The sequence below is a fragment of the Malurus melanocephalus genome, unplaced genomic scaffold (genome assembly GCF_030028575.1).
Source record: "Malurus melanocephalus ecotype Western Australia unplaced genomic scaffold, MMel_1.1 scaffold_631, whole genome shotgun sequence".
In the NCBI taxonomy this organism is placed as follows: Eukaryota; Metazoa; Chordata; class Aves; order Passeriformes; family Maluridae; genus Malurus; species Malurus melanocephalus.
In genome coordinates this window covers 40,488-67,460 of record NW_026623863.1, presented here as the reverse complement: position 1 = coordinate 67,460, position 26,973 = coordinate 40,488, and the positions used below count along the sequence as shown (strand labels likewise).

Sequence of the window (26,973 nt, the reverse complement as noted above, 5' to 3'; positions counted from 1 at the left end):
GGCGGATGAGGCGGGGCCGTGCCGGGCCGCTCTGAGCCGGTCCGGGTTGAGCAGTGCCGGCTGTTTGGCGCCGGCACCTGCAGCCATGAGCTACGACAGCCGCCGGGACTGGGGCCGCGGCCGYGGCCGTGGCGGCGATGGCGGCTCTAGCTCCGCCGCCTCCTCCTCGGCGGGCTGGTCCGGCGGGCGCGGACGGCACCCCAGCCACCTGAGGGGCCGCGATATCGGGCTGTGGTACGCGCGCAAGCAGGGCCAGAAGAGCCGAGACTCGGAGCGGCAGCAGGTGAGGGCCGGGGGGACACGGGCCGGGGACGGGGCGCAGCCGGCGGGCATGTGGCTCCCGTTGGAACTGCGCGTCGGGAAAAACGCCGATTTCTGGTCACGCCGRAGAGCCTTGGTAGGCGTGGAACGCCGTGTTGAATGCTGATACCGGAATTGTTTGTGGATACACGGAGCCCGTGCTGATGGAAGTTGTGCTTTTCTGCTTTAGAGAGCCGTTGTGCARATGGATGAGCGCAGGGAAGAGCAAATCGTGCAGCTGCTGAATTCTGTCCAGGCAAAAAACGACAAAGAGCAAGAAGCCCAGTCCTGGTGGTCTGGAGATGAAGAAAGGTAAAGAGATAAAATTACCGGTTCTTTCATTTATTTTGAGTTGCACAATTTTTCCGTAAGCTAGCAGGAAGATGTGTCAGAAATTATTTAACTATTCAGTCAATTGGCTTAACAAATATGCTCAGGTTTTTCCACGTGTATTGTCGCACTGAAATGGTTGTAGCTATTTCTGTTAAACTCCTTTATTATTGCTGAGTTTGGGGTGTTAAATTTCTACTTCAACTCCTAAAAGTTATAACTGATCTCAAGGCCTACTATGGTAGATATATGGGATTTTTCAGCTCCCCTGSCCTGTGGAATTACTTTTCTAGAGGTGGCTTTTCCTGTTTTCAGATACTGTGCAGCCTTGGAACATTTTCTCAGTGTCTGTGAAGCAGGGTCTGTTCYGGACTCGTTAAGGATTTTCCGGAAYAGTTGGAATAGGCACGTGTGCTGAAATGAGGGGATTGGGGATCCATTTTGTTGAGGGATCCTTATATAGGACGGTGGAGCAAGAGCTAATTCTCTGATGATTTTTTTGTGCTTTGTAGCTTCATTTGGTACAAAAGACAGTGTTATTTTTTAGATCGTGATGTCAAGTTTTTGATGGTTGGTAGTTTGAGACTTTAATTGGTTTAATGACATTCACTGTAGTGACAGGCCCGGAGGTAATTAGGGATAATGGAAGGTCTCCCTGCCTATAGCAGGGGTGCCACTGGATGGGCTTTAAGGTCTCTTCCAGCCCCAGCCATTCCATGATTCTTTATTCCCGTGGGCTGCTGGTTCATTAACTGCTGGATGTAATTACATGCACTCTGCATGTTGCCAGGCACAACTGGGGGAATCTCTGAAGTTTTTGTTCTGTGACTCCAGCCCTRCTCCAGAAAAGCCTGCCAAAGTGAAACCGAATGCTGAAAAAGCKTCTATTAAACAGACAACAGCCTGGGAAAAAGCATTCCTGACTAGGGATRTGGAATATCTGTCTGAAAAAAATGAGAAGGATGCTGGTTTAGATGAGCAGCTTAAAGAAGACTTAATGAAGAAAAGATCTGATCCCAAATATATTGAAATGCAGGTACTTTTTCTGTGTTGAGTTGAAAACTTCTAACTGACATTTAAAAAAAAATAAGCTAACCTGAAAATAGCATATCTTGCAATTTACTGGAAAGTTGTCATGATCTTAGTTTTGCTAAAAATTACCTTTAGAATTCATACATATTGACAGAACAGTGATTAAAAATTGTAAATTATGAATTTCAGAAAGTTAGAATCTGAAATTTTAAGCTGACATTTCATCGGGTGGGTTTTTCTTTCTTTTTTTTTGGATTGTGTCCCTGCAGTTTTGTCTGAARCTAAAAGCACAACTCTGGACTCTGAAGAAATTGCCTTTTGAAAACAGAGATTTTGATGTTAACAGCTACATATAGAAAGTTGTCTTACCCTGAGCACCAGTTCTCTCTTCCATACTAGTCCCTGTTCTTGCAGCTGTATATACTTACCTTATCATATACTGAAYTGTTGGGCTGAAATAATTTTTGTAAATTGAATGAAACTGAAAACACACATGGAATTAAAGTGTTTATTCAAGTTTATCGTGTGGGCCGGTGTTTATTCAAGTGTTGCTCAGCAGTTTACCATTATTTTGCACTTTAGTCTAGGTTAGAGGTGCAATCTGTTCAGCTGTTCAGCAAAACTGTTCAGCTTCAGTGCTGAAAAAGTRTTTAAAGATAAATATTGTTTTCTTTTTTCCCCAGAGGTTCCGAGAGAAGCTCCCCTCATATGGGATGAGAGAGGTGAGTGTGTATTTAAAGAGAGAGAATCTGTGTTTCTGTGCTCCAAAACAGGAGAAGGCAGTTGTGCCCTGGTASTGGCAGCAATCCTTTGTGGCCTTCAGGAAAAGGGGAGAGGCCTCCCAGGTTCTGACCCTGATTTCTCTCTGGACAGTCCTGGGGCTCGCTGATCGGGATATGGGGCTCTGTACAGCCTTATCTGGGAATATAACTGGGAGTATCATGGGAGTGCRTGGCTGCTACACGTGCTTAGGAACACTTCTTAATAGGTCTTCTTTCTCTGCCAGCTAAACTTCCAGAAGGTTCCTGGTTACTCAGATTGTTATGCATATAAATTTGTGCCCTTTGTTGAACAATTAGCCAGTTTRGAATTGAATGTAATGCAAATTGAGCCTTTTTAGCTTTAATCAGTCTTTATGCCTACACTGCTGGCCCCCAGTGCCATTAGTTTCCCAGTCACAGGATAAGGTCAGTGACAGTAGCTGTTATTAATTGATGTTTATTCTTCAGCTGATAGCCCCTGTTTGCAGTGGAAATGGAGTATTCTGACATATTTGCTTTTGCAGGCTCAGTTGATGATTAGGGAGCTCCTTTCTATAGTTCAGCTATTTGCCATAATGTCATTTTTGTAGGCATTTATTTCTTCAAATATTCACACTCCCCTTAACAGTCCTTGGGGTCGGCAGGTAGAGGCCACTGTTTCTGTTGGTACAAGGAATGTTAAAATATTGTGCAGAGAACCTTTAGCTCAAACAGGCATGGAGCCCAACAGGGCAAATCTTGTTTTCAGTCCCCAAAAATCTATAGGAGGCAGCAAGGTTAAAAAATGAATTTCACCTTTCCTTTTAGTTGTTTTGTGTTGTATTCATGGAGGATCTAAAGTATTTAAAGCTAGTGTTGAGGTTGGGTATGCTTGAAACCCTGCACATGGGAAGTGCAGATGTGCAGCAATGATTTCTGTGAGGTGTAAACTGAACTTTTTCTGTAGCATGTATTGGGTCTGACTGAAGCAAAGTTCACAGCCCTCACAGTGCTTACAGGAAGCTGCTGACACTTTGTGCAGAGTTCATTCCACAGGAGCACAGAATTGTCGAAATCCTCGAAAATCTGTTTGGAACCACAACAGTAATTGTTCTCTTTGTTTGGGCCAGGAACTCGTGAAGCTGATCAACAGCAACTCCGTGGTGGTGATCAGTGGYGAGACGGGCTGCGGGAAGACCACGCAGGTGACCCAGTTCATCCTGGACGATCACATCGAGCGCGGCCTGGGCTCCACGTGCCGCATCGTGTGCACCCAGCCCCGCAGGATCAGCGCCATCTCCGTGAGTGCCCCTTCCCTGTGCACTCACTCAGTACACCTGAGCTTTTCACATTGCCTTTGGCTCCTGACAGCTCTGGGAGTGTGCACTGATGGCATATTCACAAGATTTGGCTGTTGGTGGAGTGCTGGCACTTCAGCCTCATTCTTCCTTGACTTTAGTCTTGGGTTGTTATCTGTGATTTTAATGGATTTGGGCAGTGCAAATGTCAATTAAGATAGAAACTAATGTTGTGTCAGGCCCTCTAGAGGTGTACTAATGAGCGGGGAAAGAATTTGGCTTTCAAGTGCTTAGTAGTTACTCTTCTGGATAGTTCAGTGTCAGCTTTACCCCAGGGGAAGCTAACCCTGCTGAAAGGGGAATGTGCTGCTAATGCACGAGTTCCTCTAAAGCCTGTCCTGGGTCACATACCTGTCCCTGGCTCGCCTGCTCTCAGGGGAGGAAAGAAGGTGGTTTTCAGGGTATTTCTCTGTTATTTACAAACCATCTCCGTTCCAGATGTTCCTTCTGATAAGTAGCTCAATTACAGATTTGCCTAATTTTCTTTCTTCCCCTCAGGTGGCTGAGAGAGTGGCTGCTGAGAGGGCAGAGGTCTGTGGCAATGGCAAGAGCACGGGGTACCAGATCCGCCTKCAGAGGTGAGCWGCTCCAGGGGAAGGGCTGGCTATTGTTACCCAAAGGAGACAGTTTGAGAAATAGTTCTAAAAACAAATAGCTGCTAATAGGTRAYAGYTAATGGGTGCAGTGACAGGAGCTTRCAGAGCAAAAGCTCTTACATTTGTRGTCAGCTATGATTTTTAAAGTATCTGAAGTGGTGCCAGCAAATAATGGAACCTTATTGTTGAAGCAAGACTGCTGGTGAGAGGAAGCTCGGGCCTCCCAGCATTTTAAGTGGAGGTCACAGAATCTCTGCTATTTCTCTTTGCTGTTCAGCCAGGCTGTCACAATGCTGTGCATGTGAGTGCCCTCWGTGCTGAGCCTGGAGCTGCAGGAGCTGGGGGTCAGCACCTCTGTGCAAGAGTTGCCAAAGGATGGCTGGGAAGTCAGGGCCTCTCCATGGTCCATTCCCCATCCACAGAAGTGATGCAMCAGTGGCCTAATTCCTTGCTCCTCCCATTGTGCTGTGAGTAAGGGAGGCAGAGGGTGGCACATCTGTATCRTGTCTGGAATGGCATCTGAAGCTGGGGTTTAAGCTTTTAAAGTATTTTGTCAAACATGAAGAGAACTGAGGAGTTCTTAMTGTGTCTCTTTCAGTCGGTTGCCGAGGAAACAAGGTTCCATTTTGTACTGTACCACGGGAATTGTCCTGCAGTGGCTCCAGTCAGATAAGTAAGAGCTCATGTTTAATGAGGCACTGAATGCAATTATGAAATGAGTCCTGAGCTGCTCCAAACAGTCACAACTCTGCTTTTTAATTTTTCTAAAAACAAAACWATAATTTTGTCCCCTTCTATTTTAGGTTCTTGTCCAGCATCAGTCATATAGTTCTTGATGAAATCCATGAAAGAAATCTTCAGTCAGATGTTTTAATGAGAATTGTTAAAAACCTTCTGGATATTCGACATGATCTGAAAGTCATACTGATGAGTGCTACTTTAAATGCAGAGAAGTTTTCTGCGTACTTTGGTAGGTGAAAWACTTCATAGGAATGTTCCTCTTGAGTAATTCAGGCTTCTACAGTACAGTGCAATTCTCAAATTTTAGAATTCRTTTGTATCAAAAGAAGAAATTACAGCTGCTGGAGATGCTGTTTCTCTCAGTGTTATCTCATTATGACCCGATACTGCTTCCAGTTTTGCTTTTCAGRCTTGTTATGGAAGCAGAATCTGCAGAGTGTTTTTGTAGTAAATATTTACCATGTTTTAGCATACTTGGTGTGAGTGGGCAAGCACATTGAACTTCTAGTTGTTSAGCCTCCTGGCTTTTTCCAGTAGCTGGAACCTGTTGAATATCCTGGTGTGCAAAATACTGCCTGCTGCCTGTGCTTTTTTATTTAGCAGATTTATTTGGGAGTGAATTGGTATCCTCCATGACATTTTGAGATGCTGTATTGCAGAAATAGTGAGGAATGTTTATTTCCTCTATTCTTTCATTGCAGCATTCATCAGTAGTTTTAAAATCAAGTTCTGCCTCTCTCCACAGACCATTGCCCRATGATTCACATTCCTGGGTTCACTTTCCCAGTGGTGGAATATCTGCTGGAAGATGTCATTGAGATGTTGAGGCAAGTGTTTTTTCTGAACATCATTTCAGAGAGTATTTGGGGGGGGTTAGTTTAGTGGATATTTGTTCAAAGATTAACTTGGCATAAAGAAGAACTACCTGGATTTTTCAGCAAAAAACAAGAGAGGTGTTGTACAATAATTACAGATGACACACAGCTACCTGGGAATGTTGGCATGAGGGRGAGAACAGATTCTCTATTGGTGTGGTGAATTTTCAGGCCTCTAAGTCAAACCAGTCTTTCTTACTGTTCAGACTTCTTTTTTTTCTTACACATCTCAGGCTTACCAGAGATGGTCCCTGCTTGTGTAAGATGTCTGTCAGAAGAGAAACTGAAGATGTGGCTAGCTAAAGCACAGCATTATTGTTCTGTCTGTTATTCAGAAAACTGCTGTGCAGTCGCTCCAGATTCCCTCAGGTTCAAATGGAATTGTGTTTGTTCCTCCCAAATAAAGCTACAGCCCGGAAAAGATGGACCGTCAGATGCACTGGAAAAAGCGCTTCATGCAGGGCCATGTGAGCAGGCCAGAGAAGGAGGAGAAGGAGGAGCTCTACAAGCAGCAGTGGCCAGGCTACCTAAGGCACCTGCAGGGCAGGTTGGGGCCAAGTTTCTCTTCTGCTTTTAGTTTTCAGTCATCTCTTAAGTGAGAATCATAAATTAGTGCTGTGTGGTGTTGCTGGGCTTCAGTAATGGTGGGGTAATGGCTGCTGTGGAAAATGAGGATGGAATTGCCTGTGCAGTTGGCAACCAGTGGAGTGCTTTAGAGGCAGCAGAATTAGCTCCCTTTGCCTGGGCAGACTCTTGAATTGTTCAAGTTAAATTTCAATTCATTACCTAAATATAAATTGTTAGTCCCTGGCTCATCCATAAGAAGGGGAGTGGTCACATACATGCTTCAAAGGCAGTTCAGTGGTAACATGGTAATTCTTCAACTCCTCTGAACGGACAGTAATCACACTGGACCAAGTCTAGACAATACAGAATACTTGGGAGGTGCAGGAATTGCTCARAGAACTGAGCTGATCTGAGCTGGGCTCACGGCTGGGTGGCTCGCTCAGAGCCCGGCAGCAGGAACAGGAGGAGCCCCTGGCTTTGTGTGTTCCAGGGGAGTGTCTGTGCTTTCCCTGCTGCAGGTATTCAGACAGTACAATCAGTGCCCTGGAAATGATGGATGATGACAAGGTGGACCTGGACCTTATAGCAGCACTGATCAGACACATTGTGCTGAAGGAGGAGGTACGGTGGGACTGAGCTGGGGCAGTGGCAGGGCCAGAGCTGGCACTGACTTTGGCTGGTCACACAGAAAGAAGAGAATTTTTTGTTTTACTCTTCTAAGAAGTAACTGAACAGCTTTGAAAATATAATTAGTCTTACATTCAGGTAAATACATGTAAGCAGCACTTTCATAGAAAAGACAGCTTGGGTAGACTGTTCCAGTCTGGGTCAGTGGGGTTTCAGATCTCACATGCCCACCATGTATCAGTGTGCAAGGAGCTGGCTCTCTGTGCTGTGTGATCTGTTCTAACCTCTCTTCACTTCCTCTTTTCCCTCTAGGATGGTGCAATTCTTGTTTTTCTGCCAGGCTGGGACAATATCAGCACTTTGCATGAGCTCTTGATGTCACAAACCATGTTTAAGTCAGGTAAAAAACAAACTCTACATGGGGATTCTGGCAGTGGCATTGGTGGCAGACTCCTTTTGCATGTTATTGCTGCTATTGCACTGGATTCATTTTTTTCTTCGTCTCTCTTCTCCAAGGCATTGAGCAGTGTTTGTGTGTCTCTGGTATCTTTCATTTGCTAACAACAACCCGTTTTCCTCAGTGTGGGAGTGACAATCTGAAAAACAACCTGACCTGCATTTTCTTCCTGTTCTTTCTGTAGTGGAAGAACTCCCATCCAAAACTGTCCTCCATTCTGTGTGCYCTTCGTCTTTGCTTCAACCTTGAGCAGCTTCCCCTGCTTTGCTGATAGTTGCCTTAAGTCCTGTTTATTTAAGAAGCTTTGTTACAGATTCTGAAGTACTCTGTGCCTGTCTGGCACACTTTAACATGTCCTTTTGCATCTCTCATATTTCCTTGTCACCAGTCTTAGTTAGCTGGGCTCTTGACTGTTCAGATGTTAACTTGCAGCGTGCAAAATTCCCATTGATTGAAAGATTGTGTCAGTTTGTGTATTAAACTTGACCAATTATTAAATAACTTGAGAATTTTAAAAAGAAATTTAAATTACTGTACATAACTTCATATATTTACTTGAACTTCACATATTATAGCATCGTAAAAAGAGCTTTCCWCCTTTTTACTTTAGAATGTGCTGTTATGATACAAGTATCTGTGAACTCAGAGCAAGAAACAGCAGCCTGACTTGCGCCTATATTCTGTGTTCTGTATAGTGGATTTAGTTGATTTTCCTGTAACATTGGAAGTTGGCATGCTTACACTTATCTTTTACTGATTTTTAACTTTCAGATAGGTTTCTTATCATACCTCTGCATTCATTGATGCCTACTGTTAACCAGACTCAGGTATGCCACTCTTTTATTGCAATATTTCATAACTACAAAAAAAAAAATTAAGCACCTCTTTGGTTTTGACAAACACATAAATGGGCYCTGGATAATTACAGGTGTTCAAGAAGACCCCGCCAGGAGTAAGGAAAATCGTGATTGCAACCAACATTGCAGAGACCAGGTAAGGACCTGCCTGCCCAGAGCCAGGAAAGCTGTGTATTTAACAAAAGAAATGAAAATGATATTTTAAAATATAAACCTGTTYGGTGTTCCCAAAAATACGTCTCTGYSTTTKTGCCATTTGTTTATAACTTTGTCTCTAGAAGTATTTATAGACTAAACAGAGTTTTCCTATGATTGTTTTAAACAATTCAACCAACTACATTGTTTTGAATAATTAACTRCAGGAATACTCAACAATTATTTGTATATGATAACCTGAGCTGCCTGTCCTCTCTTCAGAACYCATGTGGGGACTTCTACCAAACCCAGGAGAATGAATCAGCTGTTTCCTGAACTGTTCAGTASTATAGGTGTTAATGATATTCCAAACAGATTTTTTAACTGCTGACTCTGTTTGGGAGGGAAAAAGGGAGGCCAAACCCAATCCTAAGTCAAAACTTGCAAAGATGAAAAGTTGCATTATTTCTCTTTTTTTTTTTTTTCAACAGCATCACAATTGATGACGTCGTGTTYGTCATAGATGGGGGGAAAATAAAGGAGACTCACTTTGACACCCAGAACAACATCAGCACCATGACAGCAGAGTGGGTCAGCAAAGCCAATGCCAAGCAGAGGAAGGGTCGAGCAGGAAGGTGAGAGCAGTGGGGTGCTTAGGGACATTTGGGGATGTTGAGTTTCTAAYGGTGCTGAAGGTTCTTCATTGTTTGCATGTGCTGGCACAGCTGGCTCCTGCACCTTCCTGGCAAGGAATGGTTTCCTTGTCTTCCTAGGAAGCTGAATTGACTTGTGCTGCATTTAACTACAGTTTCCCTCCTRTAGAAGAATGTCCTGCTTTTATTTTAATTTTTTTCACTGTTTGCCCTCACATKTGATTTTATGAGGCTGATACATTAAAGTGCAAATGGCCTTAATTGCTGTGTTCTCTRTGCCTTCTTCCTGCTGATGGGTGTGTGTTTCAGAAGACTGAAATGGCTTTTACAATTGGATACACTTCAGTTCTAATTCCTTGAGTTTTTGGAAGCTCTTTGTAAACAGACACAATCATAATGTCGCAGTTTCTTAGGGGAAAAAGCCCCCACAACAAATGACCAAACACCAAAGAATTGTTTCTTTAAATCATTGCAGAGTACAGCCAGGCCACTGTTACCATCTGTACAATGGGCTGCGTGCCAGCCTTCTGGATGATTACCAGTTACCAGAGATCCTGAGGACACCTTTGGAAGAACTCTGCTTACAAATCAAGGTAAACRCAGGAATCTTCAAATATATTTGTTWGCTACTTTTCCATTGGGATWAGTGGTTGAGAGAAAAAGTTAATGCATCTGTGAGCCAAGTGTTGTCAAGCCCAAATTCTGTTACACCAAAAATGCAGTGTATTTAGCCCATAATTGCAGCAATATTTATAAATGCACACTTCTTTCTGGGTGCATCAAACCCAGGAGAAACCGAACTGTCTGGTATCAATAAAAGGTGACGTTTGCTGTGCTTTCCCCCAAATATTATTCACAGAAGCTTCAGTGAGAATGCCAGTGAGTCAATTTATGTGATGTTGTAGAAGAATTTGACTACAAGGTAGTTTCAGAATCTGTGTGAATTTTTCTTTTGGCAGTTTGTATTGAATTCCTCGTGCAAGCAGAAGGAAATACCATGTGTATGTGAATTGAATGAAGAGTAGATCCTTCTGCTACAAATTTAATCACTAGTACCTTTTTGTGTCCTTAGTTCTAAACTAAAGAAATTCTGACTCAAGCTGTGAATTACTTAAACTGKTTCCATGAGTGTGGTTATTGCAAAATAATTTTAGTCAGCAGTCTTTCTCCAGTTGCTATCGGCTCTTGTTGTGACTTTTCTTTCAGATCCTGAAGCTTGGTGAAATTGCCTATTTTCTGAGCAAACTGATGGACCCCCCAGCTCATGATGCTGTGATGTTGGCCATAAATCACCTCATGGAGCTGGTAAAGTGTTGCTTCAGCTGCAGGAATAATCTGTTCAGAGCTGTGTTACTGTGCATCACCAGACAGGTCTGACTGCACAGCTCTGGGCACTGCAACCCCTCACCCTTTGTGTGGAGCCTTGATCTCCATCACTGCACAGAGGCAGTAACTCACATAATCCATGGTGCTTGTGGGGACCAGAGAGAAGCTCTGAGGGACTTTTTAAATTACTCCAAACAGACACATGACCCTACATTTAAGTTCCCTGCAGGTGTTGATTTAACTCCCTTCTCTGTACCTGCTGCTGCATCCACAGCCTTCCTGTTGCAGGTGGATCAGGRAGAAGTACTTTGTGTATTGTTCCTTTGGGTGCTGGGCACGGGAGATTCATGATGTGTTTGTTCTGCTGCCTCCTTGTTCAGGTGTTATTGCACAAATGAGCTGTAGCCATAAATAGGAATAGCTCATTTTGTGTATGGATATTTAGTGAGTGATGCCCATGTAGCAGTGGCTTTTCCAAGGAAACCCTCCCCATGTCCCATGATGCGTCCTTTCTGTGCTTGTCCTGGCAGAATGCTCTGGACAGGCAGGAGGAGCTCACCCCGCTGGGGATCCACCTGGCTCGGCTGCCCGTGGAGCCACACATTGGGAAGATGATCCTGTTTGGAGCCCTCTTCTGCTGCCTGGACCCTGTGCTGACCATTGCAGCCAGCCTCGGCTTCAAGGACCCTTTTGTCATCCCTCTGGTAATGTCTCACAGACGGGAATTGCATGTGGGAGTTTAAGAATCTCAGGAGGATATTGGGACTCAGTGAGGTGCTATAGTTTAAGAGCAGTTGCATTCATTTCATGTTAGTTACATTTTTATGAGGGGGATTGCCTTCACATGCTATGAATTACCGTTTTTCCTATGGAATATTGGAAATAACTGTAATTTCCATGTATGTTTCACACAGAGTATTGCTGYGTAGATGTACCTGAATTAGGAAAAGAAAGCTGTCATGTCAGTCTGGATATTTTRTATGTTCTCATTTTTAGGGCAAAGAGAAAATTGCAGATGCAAGAAGAAAGGTGCTGTCAAAGAACTCAAAAAGTGACCATCTGACTGTGCTGAATGCTTTCACTGTAAGCATGTTACTGTTTTTTTCTTCTAGAATTTTGAGTAGTATAGCAGATCCTGAGGAAAAAGCTGATCAGCTTATGCTCTGTAGGATTTCTTTTTGGGCTTCTGGAGAAACACAAAACCAAACTGATCTTCACTCTTGTAGAGTTGAAGAAACTTGTTTCTAGGCTCAATAATCTGATTTCTTGTGGATAGGTCTGAAAAAGACAAAGGGAACAGAATGTTAATGGTTACCTTGTTGAAGTTGGTCATTCTTGTCCTTCTGGCCTCTGTGAGGGGCTGAAGCCAACTTCAGAAGTGTTAGGGACTTTGCTATATTGTATTGGKGGGGTGAGGAGGAAATAAATGGCCTGGAAAAAGCAGTTTCTACCCAGAACTGTTAATAACAACAAATAGTGCTCTGGCAAATGCAGCCAGGTATTGCTGCTTGCCATGGAAAGAGGAAGGTTGTGGTTCAGCATGTTGTAAAGTTGTGTTTTTCTGCACTGTGATATGTGCACATAATACAGAGAGATCAAAGGATTTACCTTCTCCYGTAGGGAACATGTAACTGTTGTTTGTTGACCTCCACTTTTTGCTGTCATTAAGTCTATAGTGTTGTGTTCACTTACAAATGCCTTGGAACTCTGGTTTYCATCTCTAGGGCTGGGAAGAGGCACGGCGTTGTGGTTTTAGGAATGAGAAGGACTATTGCTGGGAACATTTCCTGTCCTCACATACCATGCAGGTAACTGTCCTGCCAGGTTAAAGCAGGATCCTGGCTGTGGGGAGGAGGAGGAGGAGCCTTGGGCACAGCATCATTCTGGGGAACTTGATGTTGTTTCCTAGATGCTGCATAACATGAAAGGGCAGTTTGCTGAGCATCTCCTTGCAGCTGGATTTGTGAGTAGCAAGGACCCCAAGGATCCCAAATCTAACACCAACTCAGGTAACCATGGTGGGAATGAGAATCTATGCCAGCTGACATCTCAGCTTGCAGAACTGTCTCACTTTGCTGTCTCCTGCAGGTAATGAGAAGTTGCTCAAAGCAGTCATCTGTGCTGGCCTCTATCCCAAAGTGGCAAAGATCCGACCCAGCTTCAGCAAAAGGAAAAAAATGTGAGSGTTTGGTTTAATAGTTTGGCAAGGTGAAGCAGTGGCATGAGTGCATGGATGAATCTCACTTTAGAGTTTGTGTGTTACCTTCTCTGAGGATGGAATTGTTGATTTTTTCAACATCTGGATTCCTGCTAGTACCTGAAATAATTTGTGTRACCTTGCAGTGCCATGGCTAATGTTACAACATCTCAGTAGCACTGCTCTGAAGGGGTTCTATAGCAGCAGTTCAAACACTGTCACTTCTGGTTATTTGGGAGGAGGGAGCCCAGGGCCTGGTCTGTTGATTTATCACTTCTTGCAATATCCGAGTCTTTGGTTTTGGTTGTTGTTTTTTCTTTGAAGGCTKAAAGTTTACACCAAGCCAGATGGATTAGTTAATATCCATCCCAAATCGGTTAACGCGGTGGAAACAGAGTTCCATTATGACTGGCTCGTGTACCATTTGAAGATGAGGACCAGCAGTGTGAGTCAGGGGTTGTGTTTGTGGGGTTTATTTGTTTTATTATCCCTTTTTCCGTGAGATTGGATCAGGGTTCAGAGTGGATGTGAACAACCTTTGTTTTGGGGCTGCCATGTCCTGGGCCATTCCTTGTACACACCATCAGATTGTCCTTTGTGGTACTGGGAGTATTGTACCACATGATAATGAACTTCTGCAGTTTAGTTCTTAGGGGGGGTTTTGCAGAATTTGAAGTTCTTATATAATGTCTGGCAATAACAGGTGTGAATTTCTGTATTTTAGTTTGTTTTTTCTATTTCMTGTCAGTCTAACACTTCTCAATATGCTGACATTTTTTTCTCTTATTACGGAGCAGCTGATTTGATTTTCACCACTGTGTGAAAGACCTGAGACCATTTATGCTCTTGTTCAATCCGATTTCATGTAACTTTTGTTAAACTGCGTTGCTTCATGCATCTTCAGAATTTGTGAGTGACTGAATAATAATCATCTGGAATTCTGTAGGAGTCTCATTAAGGATTACTGATGGCACTTGAGATATTTTAAGGGTGATCAGACAATTTTGTGTCTTGCAGATTTACCTGTATGATTGTACAGAGGTGTCTCCATACTGCCTTTTGTTCTTTGGAGGGGATATATCCATTCAGAAGGATAAGGACCAGGAAACCATCGCTGTGGAYGACTGGATTGTTTTCCAATCTCCAGCAAGAATTGCACACTTGGTCAAGGTGACTGTGTTTCAAAATAATGTACATGGAAATCTCGGTGTAACACTGGTTCTGCTCGGGGATTTCTGGACTTGATAGTTCTGTGTGCCTATTGATTCATCACTCAGGGAGATGAAGTGCACTCCCAGTGAGCAGTTCAAGCACACACAGTAAACTTTTGCACAGCAGAAACTCTAGGATTCATTGGTCAGTCCAGAAAATAACCACATGGATATGGAAACATGAGGGAGGGGGTCCTCAGTTAACAGAAATAGGTTTCATAGAACTGTTTCATATCAGATTCCAGAAATAGTACCTTTTTTTTTTTTCATTTTAAATCAATATTTTTAATCCTGAAACAGTCAGCTAATGGATGTGTGGGCTGTTAGAGGCATCACATCCAGAGATGGTCATCYCTCATCAAAGGTAACACTGCTAGGTTTTGAGAGACAGCGTTTGATCCTGAAAATAGCTGTGTGGTAGTGAACTGATGGGAGAACAGCAGGTGTAAAAAGGTCAGGAGAACAGAAGGCCYCAGGTATTGGAACCTCTCTGTTGATGTGTTTGTAGCTCTAACTGCCCATCTCTCCTTTTTCCTTTCTTTCCTTCATTACAACAAATACTTTCCAGGATTTGAGAAAAGARCTTGATGATCTTCTACAAGAAAAAATAGAAAACCCCCATCCCGTGGACTGGAATGATACCAAATCCAGGGATACAGCAATGCTGACAGCTATTATAGACTTGATCACCACGCAGGAGAACGAGGAAATCAAAAACTTCGCGCCGCGCTTCCAGGGTGAGCGCCACAGCTGACATGCTTCGCTGAGCCACACTGCCAGCCCAGCCACCTTCTTTTTTACAGCATTTCTTTAGCTAGAGGAACAACTTTTGTAGGGTAAACTGGTATTTTCCTCATCCCGAGGAGCACTTATTTGGAGCTAGTTGGCAGTATGTGTACATGCATGTGTTCTGTGCTCAGTAGCTTTGGGAGGGAGAGAAAGGCAGTGTTGGATGGTGTATGGTTCTTGTCCTGTTGTAGCTATTTTCTTTGGTTTTTTTATCCATCAGGTAACAGAAACTTAAAAGAACTGTTAAAATACTGCTTAGTAATACCTAAACTGTTTTTTTTTAGTGGGGTGTGGTAAGTAATTACATTGCTGTGTTATTCCAGCTGTGCAGCACTCTGCTCACCAACACTTCCACAGAAGGTAATTTACAGCTTAATTAAGCTAAACCTGAAAACACTTGTTGAATTTGTACTATGGCAGGAAACAATCTTCAGAAATATTCTCCTCTTCTGCATTTCATGCCATTCAATTAACCTTCCTTTTYTTTCTGTCCCCATCCATCATCATTACTGACTGAAATTGCAGATTAGGGCAAGCGTGGCAAGATAAAAGTCATGTTGGGTTATGTGTTAAGGTTTAATTGCATTTGAATTTATTTTTTTTTAAGAAGTTCATGTTTGGGTTATAGTATTCCATTAAAAATCTTTTTTAAGTCTTATTTCAACTGTTCTCAATGTTTTGAATGTCATTCTGTTTTGAATGATTTCCAGTTATGGAAGAATGTTTGAATAAAAACGTTTGTTAAGCATTTTGAGGTTTATGCTCGAGCAAGAAAAGCTCTTGTGTCTCCTTTTATTTGCCTAGAACTAGAAMTTTTCTCTCTTCTTTGGTGGCTGCTTTTTTTTTTCTTTGCAAAAATGACCTTGATCATCAGGCTTGGGGAGCATTTATGCGCTGTATCCTGAAGAAAGCAAAACAGACCAGGTGAAACTTGTTTTAGCCAGTAATTTTGACTTATTTCTATATAAACGGTGCTTTCCATTGGGTTGAGGAAGAGATGGAGGGTGCCAAGCTCATCATTTCCCCTGCCAGCTGCACAAATCACAGCCTTCAACCATCCTCCCCACCACCAATTGACTGCTTCACCCTCAKCTTTTGGAAATGAGGAGAATAAGGCAGGCCCTGGGGCTTTTGGGAAGGGGAAAAGTACGGGCGGGGCTGTGAGGAGTGAGGAGCCGAGCCCTGAGCGCAGCCCCTCAGAGGATGCAGCAGCCACRGCATCGCTGGAGGTGAGCCCCGGACTCAAAGGGGAGGGAAAAGGGGAATAAATTAGTGTGATCTGGGTGGAAATGGGAATTAAATGATTCGTAGTGGGAATTTCGGTGCTGGAAACAAAGGGCGTCGCTGGGGCAGGAGGGGACAAAATGGCGCCCGGCGCTGAGGGGAAGGGCCGGCTCTGAGCTGCGCAGGGCCGGAGGGCACGGTGGGCTGCTGATAGAGAAATCTGTTAAAAATTGACTTTTTTTTTTTTTTTTTTTTTGCTAATGAAAATAGTGTGAAGTGTCGGAGCTCTGTTCCCTGGATTCCAGGGACAGGATGTTGGGGAGGAATAGTTAAAGCTGGCCTGACTGGGCTTGATGAAGCAGGGTTTTGCTGAGGGAATGGACAGACCCTGCAGCAGGAGCCGTGGAGAGGTGCTGAGGCCCCAGCTCTGAGGTTGTTYAAGGTGCCCTAAGGAACAGGATTTAACACTGAGGCAGCCCTGAGAGGCAGTCCCTGGAGGGACCTGGTCCCTTCCAGCTGAACTCTGCCAAACTAGAGGAAGCAGAGGGAACTCAAGACTTTTTCCATGTCCCACTTAATGATCTTGCAGCAGYGAGATGCTGTGCCTGGCCACTGCTCAAAGTCCAGCAGGTAAARGGGATCTGTGACAGCTGAAGTAGGATTCAGGATCATGTTATTTATCTTACAGAATAAGGAAATTTAAAATGTCAACATTTACTGAAGAGATTTAATTTCTCTGACAAAAGTTACATTAACAATTGGCAGCTTTATGGCTTTTTCTTAAAAAACAATTCTAAACTTTTTTTTTAGTAAGGATTTAAAAGCATTKTATTGATTGCTGTCCTATAAAATCATACAAGTTTTTTAATTCTTGAAGAACTGTCCAACAATAGGAAAAATGAAAAAYGTCTTTACAAAACATTACAGCATTYTGGAAAAACTAGGTATGAAAAMTATATACAATGTATTAAAAATCCCAGTAAAATTAATGCCTGGATTTATACATTCATTTATGTGTTAAACAYCTGCATGTATACAGTAAAATTTGTTAAAACAGTAGCAGTATTTTCACTATGTTAAATAAGTCTTTGTTCAATTTACAGTTTTCTCTAATATTTTATCAGTCCACTTATAAATTAATTTGCATGGCCGTAAAACCACTGTCACACTGTCAAAGWAAGTATTTGTGTACAAAATTCCTGCATTCCTAATGCAGTATAAATTGTTAGCTACACATCTTTACAAACACCCAATTCACTCACCACTCACATCAGCATTTACCAGGATAAAAACCAGCATCCATCCCCTTTGCAGAGGATGGGGAAGACAAGAAGAAGAAAGCCTTGGTTCTACAAATTGTCCCCTCCTTTCTAGTGAGCAATTTCCATGCTGCTGGGGCAGCAACTGGTCCTTAAAAGGGAGGGCTTTTATCATGCAGACTCTCACACCTCTCCAGCCTCGTGCCCTGAACTCTGCTTACCCTTGAGTGCATTTGTTCCCAGAGCAGTGAGTGCACTTTATATTCTCAATCACGCCCCTGTTCTGAAGCACTAAGTGAGGTGCAAGACCTCATTAGACACCTGAGGAAACCAGAAACAAAGTGCCCCCACTTCCAGCAATTACTCTCCAGTACAATACCTGTGCTTAGAGAGAGCAGCAGCACCTATTTTGCAGACTGAGGTACCTCCACTTGCTTTCAGAAATCCCTTCCCCACAGCAGAACTTGGAGTCAGTCTAAGCAGCCTCCTGGTGTTGAAGACCAGCCCCACTGGAGGCACAGCTCTGGATTCTTCCCCGAGGTCCTGCCAGCCTTGCCTGTGCCAGGCCAGGGCCATTCCTGGATTTGCACTGGAGAGGTAGGTCAGCCTTTACAGAGTTCAGAGCTGGTTACTCCAGTTCAGGTTCCACAAAGCTGCTGGCACGGTGCAGGAGTGTCCCAGAATGCTGGGGCTGTAGCACTGCGGGGACACCTCCAGCTCCAGGGGTGGGGCCCAGTCCTCTACAGAGCTCTACTGCTGAAAGGCAGTTCAGATACGCAAAACCAGATGGAGCAAGAGCATRAGGAGGCAGTGGTGGCAGAGCTGCAGAAGAGTGGTGCCCAAGACACTGCTGGTTCAGYGTGGAGCTCTCGGAATGCCAGCAGAGAAGGGATCACCAGGCTCCAGGGCTCTGTTGCTGGGTTCTGGCTCCAGCTGGCACAGCCCCCGTGCTGTGGGGCCAGGACGAGCCTACACGTTGGTTTCCAGCCCCAGCAGGCGTCCCATGCGCTCCATGTTCTTGTCCAGGGTGGCYCTGCAGGTGATCTCCTTGGCACACTCGGAGGGGAACCAGCCCCTCTGGCCGTCCCGCAGCCGCTCACCCTCGTACCAGCCTGCGGGGAAAGGGACAACAGTGACACCTCTGCAGCTGACCCCACCTGGCTGCTTGCACTAAGGTGACTCAGCTGACAGTCACCATATACATTCTGCATTTGCCTTGGCTGGCAATCAAGTACCAGTTTAGGATAGCTTTGGCAGATTTTTTTAATACGGCCAGACTAGGAGAGAAATAGTATATAAAAACTATTGCAGTTCCACTACTTTTTTTTTTTTTTAATATTGTCATTCAAATATAGTTTGACATAATGCTTTAGTACCAGATCCTGGGGTACTTGATCCTGTGGAAAACCTCAGCAAAGGCCCTGTGCCAGAGCTGTAGCAGCYRGAAAGCCCAGGCCTGGCACAACAGRCTGGGGATGTTTACCTTGGACAACACTGGCACTCACGGAAATGTCTGAGGTCCGTTTTAGACAAATTCGATTTCCTATTTGTGGACACCTCCCATGCCAACATCAGCCAGCAGCCGCACTCTGCCACTGGTTTTATCTGCTGCTTTCTTTATAAACCTGAACCCAAAGGCTCAGGCAATGWTTTCCTTGGAAGCTGAACCTTCACTCACTGCATCCCTGTGCTATGATAGGAAMCAAGTTTTTGTAGCTGGATACCCCTGCAGAGGTGATAACAAATAGTTACTGATAGGAAAATCATCACTCACCATCATTCACCTTCTGACAAACCAAAACGACATCAGCAACTTGGAGYGAGAGTTCATCGGCCTGCTTGGCTGTGTATGTCCTGATGATCTCCACCTGAGCCAACGCTGGGGAAGAAGTGAGCCAGGCTCAGTTAAACCAGTCACAGAGCAGGGGCTTTTATTACAACACTTCACCATTTATTTAACAAATTTCCACTTCATGCTTCCCCCCATGCCTTAGGGTAGTTCCAGCCCACCCCAGCCCCACTGAGGGCAGTGCTGYTCCCCTGCAGAGCACTCCCATTCCCAGCAGTTGGAACTTACTGGTCCTGTCCGTGTGGTGCCCGTCGCTGTCCTGGCTCAGTGCTGTGATCCAGCGGGCTCTGTCACTCCTGCAAAGCAGAAAAGCAAAACCCAGTGTCCTGACTCATRCCCYGGATAATGGTCAGCACTGGGATCCYCTTTCTTCTTCCAATATCAGCATCTCTCTTCAGGCCCTGTGAGTAACCCCTGTGTATTCTGTGCCTTATTCACAAGGTGATAGAATTCTCACTGAACACTTTTGTCCTTGGGACCCACATGCCACAGGAAGTGACAAAACAGGATCAAACTGTGCTGGAAACCTTTGTGTCAGGGAAAACATTACAGTTTTACCTGCACAAAACTATTCCAAAGGCACACTGAACTCTCTGAACTGTTTCGTCTTGGAGGTTCCCTTACCATCCTTCTCAAAGGACAGGATAAGACTATAAAAATAGRTAACTTAAAATACAGGAATTTTTTTCAGACTCTTGCTCTGAGTGATGATCAGCTGAACTGCTATTTATACTGCAAACAGCATAGAACAAATCATTAATAAGTCTACAGAACAAAATGTCTTTTCATACAAAGCCCAGACAACTAAAAATGTCCCGCATTTTTTCCCCAATGAAATTGCACTTCCAAAYAAGTCTGAATCATCTGCTGCCTTCATAATAAGATCTTTAATAGAAAGCACTGATGATCTTTAGTTCCTTTCAGGGTTATTCTAAACTTTGAAAGCAAACCTAAAAGTATCGATTTTTCCAGGCAGGGACATGTCTGGAGCACTCCCTTTCATGTCTCTGTCCTGCCTCCAGCTTTGCCCAGAAAAAATGAACTCTTTCAGTGCTGGGAGGTCGTGTGGAAGTTGATGGCACATGAGCATCCCCCAACAGGCACTGCCTGCTGCTGGTTTCTAAGGCAGGACATTGCTTACAGTGCCCAGGAGAGCAAGGACCAGGGCTCCTCCTGGATTAAACCCTGCTCTGCTCCCACTGCTGCACCAGCAATAACCAGAGTGCCCTGCTCCAGGCCCACAGCACTCCGGCTGTGCCTGGGGACACTGCTGTGCCACAGCCCCACGGTGACACCGAGCCTGGGGTGAGGGGCCCAAGGCCCAGCAGGCTACACTGAGCTCTGCAGGAGGGGAATCAAGGCCTTCTCCAGTAGTTTAAATCAATGAACTACAATCATTAATTAATCTTTACTACTTCAGCCAGGATGGGGAGGGCAGCCCTTGGAGACAACCAGGTGAAGAAATCCCTTTACTGTACTCACTGAGTCTCTGCTCCCAGGAGCATCTCCACCCTGTCCCCAGCATGGTTGCTGAGGAGCACGAGTCTGAAGAGGTGGGAYGCAGAATTCCGGCCGGAGTGCAGCATCCCTGACGTGTTCTTGCCGGGAGAGGAGCYGGGCTCCTCCCCATCACAGGGCACCACCAGCAGCTGTTCCCGCAGCGAGTACTCGGTGACATTATAACTTTCCTCACTGCAGGGCACAGCCAGGAGAAAACATCAGTTAAGGTTTAGTTTCCCATTCCAATTGTCTGGAAGCAAACGCAGTTGCAGCCACCACAGTTGACTCCATGGCGGAGACAGTTCTTCCAACACCTCACAGCTCCAYGTGGGGGTCACCAGCTTCTGCCAGTGGGTTTGGTGTAACACAAAGCCCCTAGCTCAGCTCTGGGGTACATTTTCACAGCTGTTCTGTGGAACCAAACACTCAGATGGTTTTGGGTTTTCTTCTGCAGAACAGCTTTGTACACCCTCAAAYGATGGACACAGAACATGCTCCTATTGGAACCAATCCTGCTCAGATGAGCTGAACCAGGGAAAGGGTTGGTTGGGGCTTGGTTTATTTGAGAGAGGTGGATTTTGTTTGGGTTTTTTGGGTTTTTTGGGGGTGCAGTTTTGTTTTTTTTTTTAAAGAAGTCAGTTCAGTATTTTCATCTGAGTAACTCCTGCTTAGCCAAGGACAGAACTGGCAATCCCAGCTGGGAGTGCTGCCATCACTACCTGGGAATCCTGCATCTGAAAAAAGAATGTGTCTATCTATTTGTGCAATGACTTATAAATGCATTTCTCATTAATAAATCAACTAGTCTGTACATGTGCGCAGCTAATCATAACTGCATTTCTTACAAATTAATCAGCAGATAAACCTCTACAAATCCTTCCTACTCCTCACCTCCATCCCACAAACCAGTTGGATCAGACTCCTGCTGAAGGGAATCCAAACACAYGTAGAAGCAGTCAGGGCATTTCAAATGAGTCGTCTGGAGTCAATATTGCACGGATTTCCCCCTGCCCTTCCCCTGACGCCCTCATCCAACAGCCAGGTCTGCGTGAGCAAGACTGGGCTGACCCTTCCCGAGCACCAGGCAGATCATGGCTGCCTTTCCCCAGGACCCAACATCCCTACACCTGCTGGCACTCACTGCTCCTTTTGAGACACTGCATTAGTGCTGGCAACTATTACATCTTTTTTTTAAAATCAGATTGTGTCTATGCACAGCAGGGGCTGGTAGCAGGGGCTACAAGGACAACTGGCAGAAGAAGCATTTCCAAAAAAACTAAAAGCTGGGTAGTGGGGAAAAGCAGATCTTTATCTCTCTCCAAAGCCTTGTGCACAGTGACACATGCCAAGTCCCCGTGTCCCCTCCTGCACAATCCTGGGGAGCAGCCCGGTGACTCCAGAGCCCTTGGCTCCCTCCTCTGCAGAGGCTCCAGCAGGTGAGAGCTGCTGACATGGGGCTGGAGATGAACTCTGGGTAAAGCCCCAAGTACAGCCTCAGAAATGGCCATTTTTAGCACGYAGAGGGGAGCAATGTCTTAGAGAAATGTTAAGAATCTTCTGAGATTCAACTGCACAAGGAAACCCACCAACATTCAACCTCAATTAGAAACAAACATTTCTGACCGCTGCTGTGCTGCCATGGCAACWCTGTGGGTGGGAGCACAGATCACCCAGAGCTCCAGCACCATTAATGAGCTTTGGCACTTGGGCAGAGTGAGCTTCACACTCAGGGAATTGTGCAAAGTGTGGAGGGGAAAGGACATTCCCAATATATAATCCTTCCCAAACTTCTGTCCTTGCTAGGGCATCAAAATGAACTTTTTAATTCATTTGACAATTTGGAATCTCAATTATGTCTGCCAAAAGTAAATCCTGTTTAACAAGCAGTTACTTGTTATTTGTAACCCAAGGTACAGACTCAAATAACTCCTGAACTCCTGAATTCCACAGCCAGGATGTTAAAAGTCACTCTGATTCAAGGACTGAACACAAAAGCAGTTKCATGCTGGTGAAGCTCTTACCTCTTCTTCTTGGTGATGATGAGGACATCATTGAAGAGGAAGAAGTACAACTGCTGCTTAGAGGTTCTTTTGGAAAAAAGTCCAGTGTCTTCTACATACGCTGTTAATTCGCCCCTCTTCACCAACCACCGTGAAGAGGAAACCAATGGAAATGGCTGSAAGGCAAGAAAATTACATTGTAATCCTTCAAAATTAGAGAACTTTTTAAAAACAGACAATAGACTAAGATCTATTTGGGGAAAATGCTTAAATAAACTCAAAGCCAGAAGTGTCCCCGGCACCTCACGGCTCTTCTTGGAGCAGAGGTGACATTCCCTGTGCTGCTGTCACCTGGGAAAGCCCCAGAGGATCTCAGTGCCTGATGTGAAGAGCTGGCTTTGTTCATCCAAATTGTTATTCCCAGCTGCAGGAGACACAGAGCCCACAGGAGGACCTGTTGTTTCTCTGGGCCTGAAGATGGAGGAAGATGTGAGACTGTCCTGGTCACACAGATCCTGAGGCTGCACTGACACAGACGCTCCAGGCAGACCAAGGTCCCCCCTAATGAACACAACTGCCTGCTTTCCCCTCATTTAAGCACCTTTCACATGCTTTTAAAAAACATYCCTTCATGCAGTTTGTCAGCTGCCTTCCCCATTCCGCATGAGCTGGCTTTTTGTATCTGTTAATCCCTTGCCTGAGCCAACTGCAGCCTGCCTGTACCTGCTGAGCCAAACCCAAACCCAGCACTGGGACTGAGACCTYGCTGCTGGAGGAACAAATAATGGCACCCTAAAACAAACCCCCACTTCTCTGGTGCAAAAGATGCCAAATTTAAGAATAAAAACTGCTGAAACTTAATTAAAAATTAATTACACAGTTGAGCCATGTACAAAGGCAACATGGCATTTGAGTCACTTCTCTAGTGCTCCCATGAAATTCTCCACAGTTACATCTAACAAAATAATAAACAAATCCCCAAAACTCTGTAAGGCTGGGCAAGAACTGAAATACTTTAACTAATTTATAATGGCTATAAAACAGAATTACAGTCCCATGATGACTGGTTTACAAGCAAAAAATACTTTAAAAAGTTCTATTTGAGGATGAACAAAAAATTCCTCTAATCTGTACTCCAAATGAGTTCATCCCATTTTCCTAATTGACTCTCTTCCAGAGGCAGCTTATTTTTACTTTAATTTTTCCTTACTTGCTTAAGGAGCACATCACATGCATCATGACCCTGCTACAGAAAACAGACTCTCAGAAATGAAAAATGCATTTAACCAGAGCTGACCCACTGCAGGGCTGGGGTTTGAGTGCACAAAGGGAGATCTCACTAAAAAGTACAGAAAGACGAAGCCCCCAAAGCTGCTGCGGCTGCTGCCATGGCACCAGCACAAGGTGGGGTAGGGTCAGCCAGGGATGGACAGGGACAGGGATGGACAGGGACAGGGATGGACAGGGACAGGGAGGGATGGACAGGGACAGGGAGGGATGGACAGGGACACGCAGGGATGGACAGGGACACGCAGGGATGGACAGGGACACGCAGGGATGGACAGGGACACGCAGGGATGGACAGGGACACGCAGGGATGGACAGGGACACACAGGGATGGACAGGGTTGGACAGTATGGCAGTGACAGACATCACATCCTCTCCCAAGGGAAGGTGAGGAACTCCAGACCCTGCAGGCCCAGATCCCAAGGGGCTCCTGAGATCTGAGTGGAAGCACAGAGCTGCTCAGCCTTGATGCTGGGCTGGACTCACTGAGACTCGAGCCTGTTACCACCCATCAGAAATGCTCTGCTGTCACTTGCCCACAAATCTTTTATTTGTTGTTGCTGTTGCTATAAGCAAATATTATTATTGCCAAATTTTAGGCCAAGTTTGAGAATAAAAATACTTTAGGGAAGTTGAAAAATGTCTTTTTGGAGGCAGCATTTGCCCCAAGCCTGACTCAGAGCCTTTCAAGAACTGTGCTTTTAAAACCATGAACCTCCACTCACTGCATGTCTGATAACGAAACAATCTCCTCCCAAAAGAATCCTAACTGTATGACTGTGTCAGACATTAATTACAGAAACTGGATGGTAACAAACAAACAGAAACAATAAATGTACTTAAAGAAAGATCCTGAAAGTCCAATAAACYTCCCCTACCTATGACTGCTGTTGTTTCCTACAAAAGACTGATTGCACAGGATGTTTTTAATAGAAACATGTGACACCCCAGACTGAAGGGGTAGGATAAACACCTCCAGGATCCTTCCATGGCTGGGAAGTGTCCCAGGAACACCTTTCCCACCAGATACATGAGCAAATCTCAGCATTGAACAGCAGCCTTTGGCCTCTCTCCTAATGCCAAAATCTTCACGACAGCTTTATCTTGACAGCAAAGAATACTCTTCATTCAGGATTTATTCTAAATCCTTTGTGCTGTAGCACCACTTCTACCAAAAGGAAAATACTTGACCAAAAGTTTTAATTTCTGTTCTGCCACAACAGATCCCTTTTTTTGCAAGAATCACTGGGGGATATGACCACATTGAGAAAGTTCAACTGCTCACTGTCTTGATTACAATGGTCAGGAATACGATCCTCATCCTACCTTGATTTTGAAYTCCAGCTGAGAGTTAATGGTGTACATCATCTCTGTCCTCTCCATCTTGCGGGCACCCTCGTTGCACAGGCGCACGAGCTGCAAACGGGATGGGCTGAGCTGAGCCTCCAGCACAAACTGCTGCTCCCCTGGAAAAGGCCCTTGTGGGGGGCACAGAACCCCAGCAGGGGCACAGCCACAGCCACGTGGTGTTTGTGGGGCCCAGTGACCCAGCCCGGCCCTGTGGCTGCACTGCCCCACCATCCCCTCACCCCAGCGCTCCCCAGGGCTCTGGCCATTCCTGATTCTCCAGGGGGACACAGGTTCAGCCCAGGCTCTGGCTGAGCAGAGCCACTGGCCCAAACACACACCCTCACCCCAGCGCTCCCCTGGGCCCTGGTCATTCCTGATTCTCCAGGGTCACACAGGTTCAGCCCAGGTTCTGGCTGAGCAGGGCCACTGCCCCAAACACACACCCTCACCCCAGTGGTCCCCAGGGCCCTGGCCATTCCTGATTCTCCAGGGGGACACAGGTTCAGCCCAGGCTCTGGCTGAGCAGGGCCACTGCTCCAACACACACCCTCACCCCAGCTGGATTAACTGCCCAGCCCACACTGCTCCCACCCACAAACCCAGGACCACCACAGTAAGTCCAGTTTGGGATCTTTTCCCAGGTAAGAACCTGTAATTCATCACAAACCACGTCCCCAGTGGCCTTTCTTAAACACAACAATGCAGAGCTTTTACTCCTCACTGCTCTTCCTGCCTGCATTATTTATGCATGGAAAACAATCCATTTTTCCCTGGAAGTACATAAGAATAAATTCAGAATATACCTTGCTGACTTCTTTCAGAGCCTGCTTGCAATTCTCATATTTTGCTGAATCCTTGGGGGTTTTCTGGCAAATAGTCTGAAATAAAACATCAGTTACTTCMGAGGACCAAGTAGCAGGGTTCATTTCAATCCCAGCACTACATACAATGTCTGTGCTGTCTGTGCTGTTTTGACCCTTTACGGTACAATTTTCCTATCAGAACATCCAAATATTTCACTTGTAAACAGGGGAGCAGGAGGGCCCAGTTTGCAGYAGGACTCCATAACCCACAGCCCAGGACTGGTGTAAGAAGATACAYAGAGACTGGATGAACCAGAACTGAGCATGAGAGAATGTTAACACTGCAAGAGCATTCAGCAAAGAAAGAGAGTGAAACAGGTTCTCACATCCATTAGTAAGGGGAGACGAGTGACTCTCTGCATGGGGAGGATGAGGAAGGAGATCATGGGCAAATTCCGGCAATCCTCATGGGACTCGATCCGGGACAACACCTCCTTAAAAGCTGGATTTGTGGCTCTGGGGAGAAAGAAGACAAAAGAATTAAATGTTATGTTTTACCAAATGATTATGCAAATCGCTATATTTTAAATAAACTATTATTTTATTAACAGGGAAGTGTGATTTGCAGGAGTCAGGCCATCCAAGCCTTCAAGCTTTATTCCCTCAGATCCACCAGCACTGACATTAAACCTGAGGGCAGACCCAGATGTGCCACACAGGGCCACTGTCACACCATGTGACACTGAACAGGGGGAGGAAGGGCAATGTGGGCCATGAGCTCGGGCAGGATGGGCTGTGCAGCCAGGAGAGCTCCCAGTGCCCTGCCCCAGAGGAAGGTGCCCAGCAGGGACAGCCCAGTGCTGCAGCCACAGCTTTGGCCCCAGTGCTCACAGCAGTCTCTGCAGGGACA

The 26,973-nt window shown here is 45.2% G+C and overlaps 2 protein-coding genes across 2 annotated transcripts in view; one reads left to right on the top strand and one right to left on the bottom strand.

The window, feature by feature from the left end:
• The first annotated feature begins 11 nt into the window (after nucleotides 1-11).
• DHX36 (DEAH-box helicase 36) lies at nucleotides 12-15,613 on the top strand. Its single transcript, XM_057383414.1, has 25 exons — nucleotides 12-283; nucleotides 491-612; nucleotides 1,465-1,666; nucleotides 2,346-2,384; nucleotides 3,533-3,703; nucleotides 4,259-4,338; nucleotides 4,955-5,029; nucleotides 5,160-5,326; nucleotides 5,843-5,924; nucleotides 6,379-6,519; nucleotides 7,058-7,160; nucleotides 7,479-7,566; nucleotides 8,395-8,450; nucleotides 8,552-8,616; nucleotides 9,107-9,250; nucleotides 9,744-9,861; nucleotides 10,475-10,573; nucleotides 11,125-11,298; nucleotides 11,591-11,677; nucleotides 12,319-12,402; nucleotides 12,504-12,603; nucleotides 12,683-12,773; nucleotides 13,116-13,236; nucleotides 13,809-13,961; nucleotides 14,571-15,613. The coding sequence occupies exons 1-25, from the start codon at nucleotides 86-88 to the stop codon at nucleotides 14,754-14,756; spliced, it is 2,946 nt and encodes a 981-aa protein (XP_057239397.1). The 5' UTR covers nucleotides 12-85; the 3' UTR covers nucleotides 14,757-15,613.
• A 1,138-nt stretch (nucleotides 15,614-16,751) lies between these two features.
• The window catches only part of ARHGEF26 (Rho guanine nucleotide exchange factor 26), a gene marked incomplete at its 5' end in the record, with an annotated part of 25,761 nt that continues 15,539 nt past the window's right edge, over nucleotides 16,752-26,973 (bottom strand). The window contains 9 exons of the mRNA XM_057383418.1: nucleotides 16,752-18,386; nucleotides 19,049-19,153; nucleotides 19,352-19,419; nucleotides 20,606-20,815; nucleotides 22,645-22,799; nucleotides 25,237-25,326; nucleotides 26,064-26,138; nucleotides 26,450-26,579; nucleotides 26,955-26,969. Coding sequence (XP_057239401.1) covers nucleotides 18,244-18,386; nucleotides 19,049-19,153; nucleotides 19,352-19,419; nucleotides 20,606-20,815; nucleotides 22,645-22,799; nucleotides 25,237-25,326; nucleotides 26,064-26,138; nucleotides 26,450-26,579; nucleotides 26,955-26,969 — 991 coding nt within the window. The remainder of the gene's footprint in view (nucleotides 18,387-19,048; nucleotides 19,154-19,351; nucleotides 19,420-20,605; nucleotides 20,816-22,644; nucleotides 22,800-25,236; nucleotides 25,327-26,063; nucleotides 26,139-26,449; nucleotides 26,580-26,954; nucleotides 26,970-26,973) is intronic.